Below are 10,841 nucleotides of genomic sequence, written 5' to 3' on the forward strand. Positions count from 1 at the left end.
AAAGATACACCATTCGTGATTGTCTCGATCAAACCTGACGATTCTCCAGTAACTAAAATTCTCATTCGCTTGACCCAAACTGGGGTTCCCGCTTCCTGCCAAATCTTATCACAGCTTTGGATGAGCTGACATGCAAATGCCTCTTGCCGTAAATCAGCACCCGTCTTTACAATGACACTCAAGACATCCCAGTTCTTCATCCACCCATATGGCGATGACTTTCTAATTCGTTCTTTCTTGACGTTCCAGGCTTCTCCAAATGTCGCAGCGCTCGGATCATCTCTATCCCCTTTCCTCTGAACACCACCAGTCTTTTGATCGTTCTCCATTCGGGCTGCACCGGCTCCAACATTAATAACAGCATCCGAATCAGATGGTGATTCTGCCTCGATATCTTCCGGTGCAACATTTGCTGCTGCTGCTGCGTTCGCCTTTTCCATGATCATATCGAATGTTTGCGATTGTCCAATTTCTTCTGAATCGTAGCTTTGCTCCTCCAGACTTTGTATACTGGCTATGATTTTATGACGAATTGCATCGACCTCATGTCTGGGTCTCTTCCCGCTCGTCGAATTGAGCTGGGTGAGCATTTGCGTAGCGGTCCTGATATGTGTTGTAAGAGTAGAAAAGTCTGGTTGATCTTTTTCCCCTGATCTACCAACTCCAGGAAGTGTCATCGTTCTTTTTGGTGTAGGACTGCTAGATCTAGACGTTGATGTTCCGGATGTCCTGGGTGTTACGAAGCCGGATATGCTCGATTGAGTTGTTGTACCACTTGATATCTGTGCCGGCCGGGGAGTTGGTACATTCTCCTTGTAAGTTGGCGTCTGAGCATCCTCATCGTCATGATCTATTTCTTTGATTAATGGTGAGCTGCCCAAATCGCCATTGATTGGCTCAAAAACACTATCGGAGGTATTATCCGTACTTTTGATGCTGTTATTACTGTATGATCGTCCAGATTCTGAAAGGTCGAATCTTCGTCTCTTATGCGTTCCTTCCTCTGACACTAATCGGCTCAACAAACGGTCATTTTCTAGGGTTTCCGGATTGAAGGAGAAGTCATCTCGAAGTACCTCTACCATCAAAAGATATGGCACTTTCTCCGCACTATTCAATACTGTCGCTTCGGCTGGGTTCAAACGAACGATACGGTGATGTTTACTTTTGCTCGGAAGTCCATCCACCAGGGTAGCGGGACAAATGACTGGTATATCAACTTCTGCTGGTAAATCCTGCGCGATCAGAGCAAGTTCGGCACGTAATGCACTGAGACGTGCAGGTTTTGGGACAATAACTAGGCGATTTGATATATCCTCGAGAGCTCTGAGGAACTGGGTTTGAGAACGGAAATAATTTTGCCTTAATAGTTTAACTTTCTGTTTGTGAGTCAATGACACTGAAGTCAGGATTTTTCCACTGTGTGAATGTTGAGAGTATCTTTTATTGATGGGTTCAGTCAGCCTTGTTGGAAGACCAGCTGTCACAGGAGTTGCTGGTCTAGTAGGTATAATAGGCTTTCGTAGTTCTGGAAGAGATGCCGAGCTCTGATTTCGAGAATCCAATGCTTTCAGATCAAGATGAGAGGGTCTTATGTGTTCTAGAGGCACTTTTCGGTTAGATTTCGATGAGGTGGGTCGAGTTGAGGAGTTCGATCGAGCCAGATCCGGTGGGGCTTCAGAGGAAACAGCACTATTCGCACCACTACCACCAGGGGCGCTCGCATTTCTGGCAGCCTCTCTCCTCTGTTTTGTTCGAGTAGATCCCGGGGTCGTTGTATGACTTCGAACAATCTTTTGAGTCTGCATCTGACTGGTATCTGCGACCACATTTCCCGTACTTTGAGGTTTCCGCGCTTGTGAAATAGCCAACGGTCCAGCCCACTTTGGTAGAAATGGAACTGCAATACTCGCTAGAACAAAACTTGCCAGGACCGTAACAGGTAAAACATTTTCACTGATTTTCTTCGTTGGAGTTTCCGAAAGCCCGAATACGATATGCTGGACCTTATTGTATATCCGTCTACACGTCTTGAAGGCTTCAGATTGAGGATTCGCGGAAAGATCATGAAGGTATGTTTGAAACAACCAAAAACGTCTGCGATTTTAATTAGTGACCTGTCCCATCATGTATATCTGCCTTCAAATTACCAATAATGCGGCATTGACCGAGTCCTCGCACAAATCCAAAATAAACTCTTCCAAAGCCACAGACTCATTATTGACACTTATGATTAGGTGACATAGTTGCGGGAGGAAGAATTCAATTTCCTCATAACTGAATTGTCGCAACTTCGAGCAAAGGACATAGTGTATCCCGACATGGTCCGCATACCGTCTGCCAAGTCAAGCAATCAGTAAAGGACCTTGCGATGATTGGAAAGGGGTAAATGGCATACGATAGGTAGGCTACGGAGAGGAATGGATTCTGATTGAAAACATCGGACTCGATAAAGCGCTTTAACAAATCCCAAGACATTTGGTGACCTGGAACCAGCTCCTCAGTCTACCTAATTCTTTTTGATTCGGAGAAAATGGTATAAGAATCAAGGGGTTTTGAGGCGCAATGCCTCTAATAATCTCGGCATTAACAGATCTTAAGTATTGTAGTTATCATGACTTCATGGGCCATAAATTGAAAGTGGTAAAGGTAAATGTTAGTGAAAGATGGTTTTATGTGTGTATGTGCAGGAATCGATTGTTGATCAGTTCTTTTCGTCGTCCTAAGCTGCTTGACCGGTATCGATGTTATGCTTTTAAATAAGGTTCGTATCAAGAAATATAAAAGCGGCCACAAAAGTGGAGTGAAAGATTTCTAAGGACAGCGAGACAGCCTTGAAAAAAAAGTCGAGAATAGCCTCACCGGGGATTTCAGAAAATGTTCTGTTAATCCCGCCCGTGTAAGATAACCGAGGCTTATCCGCTTGTCTCAGCCTTTTCTTTCATTTTAAGTTAACATGACGGTTTTCACCTCGTTGTGCATTCTTTGAGTATCATTTATGTTGATATAAGATGACCAGTCATTCGTCTCAAATGAATGATCGGTACTCTTTAAACTTTCCACCCGGTTAAGGTTATTGAATGAGATTTGTCTGTACTAAAGAATCCGGCATTCTCATGGCTCTAACAGACCAGTTTCATCAATCGACTAGTTCATCCCAGAATACCATTCTTTTTGAAGAGCTAGACTCAAATGTCTCACGATTTCATGAAACATCTGCCTTGATGTTTTATCAATTTTGATGAGCAATAAGCTTAAGATGCAGAATGAAATCTACCTTCTGTAGATGCCCACACGAAAAACATCGATTAGACATTCTCCTTCGATCAAATATGGTGTCATGAGATATATACCTTGCTTCTCCGATATTGAAGAAAATATCTATTGAGGCCTTCGAGTATGCTTCTAGTGAAGACATTGATCGCAATACTGCATGAGGCCACAAACAACGGAGGAGCTTATCTTTCGAACGAGAGACTTTCCAGTCCAAAGGCTTTGCAGTCCAAGAGCGACTCTCCTCAGTCTGATCTACACTATCTAGTGATAAGTGTATTACGCACTTTGAGCTACTCAGGTCGAGAGTTGTTCCCATTCTGGATGCATCGGTGGCATTGACTAGGTATGAAAAGAAAGTTCTTTCCACCGGTGAATCCTTTCAACTACCATCGATCACAAAATAGCAATGCCGTTATACTGGTAAATGAAACATTGCCATCTTGATTGCGTAAAACGGTATAAATGTTTTACCATGGAACCTTACGCATTCAGATTGACACATAGCTGTTTAAAAGCCCACCCAAACTACAGATTTAACCACAATCTATTCCCACCTAAACTTCTTCCCACCAACACTATCCCCCAAAATCAATCTCATCCTCTAGATCACTATATCATGTCAAAACTGCCCTGTCAAGAAAAACAGAGAAAATAGTAAAGTTCAACAATCATCACATTTGCATCACTCTTCATCAACAACCACCTATTCTCTCCCATCTATTCACACAAACCCCTTCTTCCTCCAAAGTATCACCAATCAAAGCAAACCCTAAGTTTCGTATCTAGCGTTGGAAAGCCCATACATTTTAACCACTCCGATTGAATCTCTCAAAAATAGGTGTAGATACTTGAGGACCAAACAATCTTACCTTTCTACCCGAGAGGGCGTGTAAGTATAACACAATTGACAACTATTGCGGGCGGTGACCGGCGAGACAACCTGGTCGGGGGAGGCTGTAAAATACTAATCTCGAGTGCAGTCTGTTGGGAGTGATCCCACTGACCACATATATAGGCAAAATTCCGAGACATGCTATTGAAGTGATAGGAAATTTTAGAGATATATTGAGAACGAGGTCGTAAGTTCTAGGTATATATGAATATATTTTTTCCGCACTGATTAAATGAAATTTCATGTAACGATACTATACTGGAGGCAGCGGCTGCCTAAGGTTCGTCGGTTGGTAGTTATGGGTTAAGGCTTTATCACTGGTATTCACTTGAAAGTGAATTCGTTACTAGATCAAGTAGAATGTAGGTAAACTAATTGATAACTAAGTTGAGCACGAAGCTCCTAAACTATGAAACTACTCTGACTATATAATGATCGATAAAGGGAGCCCCCAGGAGCTTTCTGGCTCCTCAGGGCTCCTTATCACGTGATTACTTTTAGATCCCAGGACACTAATCCTAATGGCGAATCGTGACAGGGAGATCTCGTGAGGTAGTTGCCATACAGTTTTGTATGTAAGTTTCCTTGCTTTTCCGTAGGGTCAAAGCTCATACGGACAGGTTGACTGTTACCTTCGTAACACTTAAAAAAATAATAATTAAAATTAAAAAAATTCATTAAATTATTATTATTATATAATCTGTTAAAGTGAATGGTTCCTGCGTAGCACGTGCACAGGGCACTAGTCCTATTAGGACTAGATTGAGAAGCTCTCTGTAAGAGAGCTTCGCACTTCCGTAGAACTTAGAAGAGAGATTAACCTACTAGACCAATATTACCTCAGTTCTGCCCTATCAGCTTCCCACTATTCCCTGTGTGAGGTCATTCCTTTTAACATAATCTACTATAGTTTATTAAATTAAATCTTTTTGTTTAAGATTTTATATCACATCACATTAAATCACATCACTCACCTCATATCAACATTGTAAGATCTTATTATTAATAATCATTTATATTCTGATCTGATCTGCTCATTATATTCTGATGTAACCTAATCTGATTCTCTCATAGCACATCACATCATAACCCACCACTTAAAATCCTGCAATTCATAATCATAATCATGATCATATCCCATTTCCCATGTATCTATCTATCTTCCTATCTCCTCTTCTTCCCATCCGTCTTCCCCCACCGTTCATATATCTAGGTAGGTAGGTATCGATACCAAACAATATCAAAGACCCCTCTCCATTTCCTTCATACCCCAACCTATCCACAAACCCAAAGAGCCATCAGCACCACCAGATAGATTAGAAAGATCCCCTCTTCCACCTTTCACTTTCCTTCTTCCCCTAACAAAATATGAGAAACTTGAAAAACAAAAACTTGAAGGGAAGGGAAAAAAAAAAACTCCACCCAAATAAAACATCACTCAATCCAAAAGGAAAGAGTTATTTATTTACCCAAATGAAAGAGTCGAATCAAAAAATTTGCTTTGTTCGTTGTTTTCTCTGGAGATGTGATTGTTGTGTCGGGACCTTTTTTCGGGATGGAAAAGAGAGTGAGAGAGAGTGAGACTGAAAGAGCAAGCTTGAGTTCCTGGAAGTTATTCGAGAGATTTGGAGGAATCATCGAATTGAATCATCGACCAGAAAAGTGCTATCCATCCATCACACACAAAACATAAAGAAGCAATTCCCAAAGCAAATAAATGACCCAATAAAATCAATGAGAAAAGGTAATGCTCAGCAAAAAAACCAAAAACACAAATTAAACGTTACTTGTACGATCAACATGAGTATTCAATTCATGAGCACCCGCCTCCTTCTCCGCATGACCTTCCGGAACCACATCGGCCAACGTTTCATCCGTACCCTGTAAATCCTCCTCCACGGAAACGGTATCCTTAATTCTCAGAAAGATAACCGGAGCAGCGATGACGCAGGAAACCGAAAGAAGAACCCAATTGCTTATAAACTCATCATGGTAAGGAAGTTTTTGCCCATCTAATGCCCACATGACAGCACCACCAGCTGATTGGATACCCTTGTAAAAACCGACGTAGTTAGCTGATTTACGTCCAGAGTTAGAGAGAGCTCCCATGAACCAATATACGCATCCTTGCCATGCGGAATCGAAAAATCCATAGAAGATGTAGAGGAACATGGGACCAATGTATTTCTTTCCACCATCAGTAAAATCAACAGGAATATAGTCTCCATCCGGTTTTGCCTTGGTGCTTTCACGAGTATAGGTTCTTGCAAATGCGTATCCACCACCCCAAGTAATCATGGTGATAGTAAAAAGGAAAGCAAGAGCAGACTTGGCACGAACCGATCGACGAAAGTTACCCGCATCGAGACCGAAACCGAAGATGATTGCACCGAAAATTTGAGCCGTCCAGTATAAGACGTTGTTGAGAGCACGAGTGCGGATATTGAATACGGCAGCATTCATCCCATTTTGTTGATAGGTGTAAAACCAATTGGAAGCCCAGAACATGGGGAAGAGAAGAATGATGAATGGTTCTGAAACGATAGTATCGTAAAGACCAATGAATTCGGATTTCCAGGATGGGTGCTTCATAAGGACAACTTTGGTACCATCTGGTCGAACGATATCGTCGGCGTTACATAAGAAGAGAGCGAGACAAGCACCAAGAAACATGAGAATAATGAATGCGATATAGGTGCCATCGTTGACATTGGTACTATCCTTGCTGTGGACAGTTTGACCAAGTGGAATCTAAATTAATGTTAGCCTCCATCTTTGGTATTATGTGAGTTGCTAGAGTAGTAACTTCGCACCAAAATATGATGCGGAGATACCCAAACTTGAAAATAAAGCAAGATATGTATGAATTGTGTGGAAGAAGGTGAAGAAACAAGGAAACCTACCAAAGCACCAAGAACAGCACCGAAGTTAAAGACAGCCCAGAAAACACCAAAGTATTTTCCCTTATCAGCTTCATATGGATATGAAACCATGATAGTTCCTTGTGCAGTCCATAAAAGACCAGCACAAACACCTAGAAGTGCACCAGCGAAGATATTAAAGCCATCAACATGTGCGTGAAGAGAAGCGAGAAGAGAGATTGCATAAATGCAATATCCGATACCACCAAAAGCCAAACAAGCTTTCACACCCAATTTGTTGACGAAAGTTCCACCGAAGAAAGCGAAGACTGCAAAGGTGGAATATAGAGCGGTGTTCTAAGAAACATGATATTAGTAATAAACTCATGACAGCGAAGAGTTCAGAGTTAAAATCCATCGTCATGAATACCAAAAGAAAGGCAATCAAGTGAGAAGAAGATCGATAAAGGATGAATGAATGACTTACCATATGATCTGCAAGAGATGTGTCTGACCTTCCACCACCACCAAGGCCACCAAGCGCATTAAACATACCAGGGCAAAGGAAGCAAACGAATGCGACCATGGTAAGTTGAACACTAGGAGAAGCATACCAAAAGCTCGTACCAAGGACTCGATGATTCTTATGCTTCCAACCATTTTGATCAATAGCAGTAGTAGGGGTATCAGTGCGATATTCGACGTTGTCTTCTCCATGAACTGGGACAACCTCTGGAGAATGCGTGTGCGCAGTATCTTTTTCCATATTGAGTGATTGAATGGGAATTATGTTGAAGATTTAATGTGATGCAAAGTTGAGAATCCACCACTTAGCTGAGTAGTCGATCTTTTAATGTAAAGACTGTGGATAGAGGAGGGTAATTGTTGCTGTGTGATAGTTGAAGAGCTTGTGGAAGAAGTTCTTAAGTAGAAGATTTGTTGCGGTAAAAGATTTTGATGTCGTCGAGAGGAAAAGATTCACCCTTAGTGCTTCTTCAAATACTCGAGATACGGACCAATAACCTTGTTGACCCGTACACAAATGAAAGTGATACCAACGTATCAACCCGCTTCTCCAGACGTAAGCCGTTATTCCGATAGCTAGGTAAGATTGGAAACCAATCTACGAGTAATTTTAAGATTGATTTGTTTTTCACAGCCTCGAAAAGTGAATTGGAGGATGGATGATGTATATGGGAGATGCAAAATAAAATGAAGGCAGTGTTGGAGTGAAGTGAGGTAAGTGAGGTGAGGACCGAGGTGATGTCGTCGAGATATTATACTCCACCGACGTTTGAAGCACTAGCAACATACAACAAGCATCAGCATCAACGGCACAACATCTAGAGAGTACTTATAAGCTGTATCCTAAACCCTGCATGTCCCTGCACCACCTACCTAGGGATGCATCTCCAATTATTCTCCCCCATCTTTATAAAAAGATTAACCTTTAATTAGATAATAATACCTATATATCATCAGACTGTTCTTGATTTAGTAATAAATTTAAAGTAGACGGCCGTTGATACGTTATCTATCTTGGCCGCAAATTCATTTTCTTCAGAAAGAGTAATCTCATGCACGACTTATCGAAACCTCGGATTGTTTTAATTGGAGCTTTGGCTTCTCTGGCGTGGCGTTTTAGTAAGAAGTGGTTCAAATTAGTAAACTTCTCCGCACGATAATGGACATGGGGAAGTGAAGGGAGGGAAGGGGGAAATGATTTGATAGGTGAGCCATGTGAGTGGAGGGTGGAAACGTGAATCATGGGATTTGTTAATTGAGTGGATTTGATACGATGAAGAATCGATAGGATTGAATCATACGAAATCTGGAGAAGGTTTCATTTCTTTTTCATCTGCATACAGTAATTCGAAAAAGAGATGTTAAGATTGAGAAACTCAATTCAATATTCAGTATTCAATATGAGAATGCGGGGCAAAGAATTTTGAGTATTTGGTAAGGATGAGTCGGGATTTTTAGTAGGGATTGACCTGTTTTCAACCTTCGACTTCTTCTCCTTGGCTGCATTGATGCATCTGATTTCTGAGTTACGGAGTAAAGCCTCAACGGATGGTTGCATACCACTTTGATAGGGGTATAATAAGTTCATACTACCACGGTCCACCTATTGGAAGATGTCGATCATTTCTATGTAACGTATGATATTGGAAGGAGAGAGGAAGAAAGAGAAGAATCAACCAATTATCTTCAAGTCTTACTCAGTCAGAGGCTCAGAGGCAACTTACAATTGATAACTCTTGGGCGAATGTAGAGATAGAATCTTGGTTTTATTCTATTTATCTCAGTCCAATAAATATATTATCATCATCAGACATATTTAGTATCTGTTGACCGACCACAGCAAATCGACTCGAGAAAATGGAAATAGTGGGGTATTTTTATAATCCCTATCTCATATCTCAAAAATCATCATCACGATACCAAAACCCAACTGATTGGAATCAAGGACATGACATGCATGGTACTTATCTAGATTCTAGAAAGAACAATTGATAGAAACATCTCATTTACCCTATATATACTACCCATTTCAGAATTTCAATTAATCGGAATATAACTAGGTATTTATCTATCTATCCAATTCCAAAAAGATAAATACATCCATCTCATCACCGCTATCCAATAAACCTCCATTGACCAGATAAATACCAAAAAGATAAGTCCATCACCAACATCCAATCCAATCCCATCCCAAAAAACCAAATATCACACATATCACACACACACATACACACCGTCTAACCCTCATCAATATCCTCGTAGCACACCCAAAAATCCCACTCTCCGACCCTATCCCATTCCAAACATTCATTCCCTCACTTGTATCATCGTACATACATACCGTCGTTGCAGCCGATAAACAAATAATCTCCCTAGGTACCTAGTTACGTACCTACCAACCTCATGATTGCCATCTGGCAAATCTGTCCGTATCCGAAAGGGAAAAAAAATGACCAGCCGATTTGTGAACAGCTAGCTAGCTTCGTATAAGAAGGAAGGTTAGTTAACTGATGATTTGTTGATTTTTAATGTATGTTCCAGATCCTTGATAACCTTACGCAGTATGTATGCATGGCCGGAACCCGAGAATCTATCTATCTAATAAGCTAATAAGCATTTTCGTTTCGTTTCGTTGGGTTGGGTTTGGTTGGTAACCTTACAGGTAGGTAGGTACAGTAGGGCTTTTTGATATTCTTGGGATTTTTACGAGTATGAGGTGGTGATATTTATTAGCTCGGATCCAGCCTTCCCTTGCATTTTTGGGTCGATTTACACAAACGCTCTCTTCGTATCTTAAGTTCTTACTGCAGAAACGAGTACTAAACTTCTATCAATTCCTACCAATCTTTTCGAATTTCCTACTCCCTCCTCCAAACCTAATAATTTTACAACACACCTGACAAGGTAATAAATCATGAAGATGAGAATAAAAATTAACCATCCATTGTAACATCCATCCATCATAACATGAACCATTAGTCCTATTTGGACCTAGCGTCTCATCTACAAGTACCTACCTAGGTAGGTACCTACAGTATGTAAATCTCAAAACACAACTCCCAAATCATTTCATATCTCGGTAGATGAAATCTTTTATCTCCACCTCGCCGCTTCGCCTCTTCTCTGAGTCCTCTCCATAAATGATAAGGTTAAGGCACCGACTGCACCATTAGATTTTTGGGATGAGGTAACCTTAAGGTACCTATGGTAAGGTAATCCACAAAATATACGATAATCGGTACTTTAGTTTAGTTCATTATTTGATATGCTATGATACGATATGATTA

The 10,841-nt window shown here is 40.9% G+C and overlaps 2 protein-coding genes across 2 annotated transcripts in view; both read right to left on the minus strand.

The window, feature by feature from the left end:
* Nucleotides 1–2,478, minus strand: part of SS1G_09711 (hypothetical protein) — a gene marked incomplete at both ends in the record, with an annotated part of 3,369 nt that extends 891 nt beyond the window's left edge. The window contains 3 exons of the mRNA XM_001589028.1: nt 35–1,600; nt 1,703–2,097; nt 2,399–2,478. Coding sequence (XP_001589078.1) covers nt 35–1,600; nt 1,703–2,097; nt 2,399–2,478 — 2,041 coding nt within the window. The remainder of the gene's footprint in view (nt 1–34; nt 1,601–1,702; nt 2,098–2,398) is intronic.
* Nucleotides 2,479–5,944: 3,466 nt separating this feature from the next.
* SS1G_09712 (hypothetical protein) lies at nt 5,945–7,795 on the minus strand (the record flags this gene model as incomplete). The annotated part of the gene is made up of 3 exons (XM_001589029.1): nt 5,945–6,919; nt 7,072–7,386; nt 7,517–7,795. The coding sequence occupies 3 exons, from the start codon at nt 7,793–7,795 to the stop codon at nt 5,945–5,947; spliced, it is 1,569 nt and encodes a 522-aa protein (XP_001589079.1).
* Nucleotides 7,796–10,841: the final 3,046 nt, after the last annotated feature.

Source organism: Sclerotinia sclerotiorum, genomic scaffold (genome assembly GCF_000146945.2).
Source record: "Sclerotinia sclerotiorum 1980 UF-70 scaffold_14 genomic scaffold, whole genome shotgun sequence".
In the NCBI taxonomy this organism is placed as follows: domain Eukaryota; kingdom Fungi; phylum Ascomycota; class Leotiomycetes; order Helotiales; family Sclerotiniaceae; genus Sclerotinia; species Sclerotinia sclerotiorum.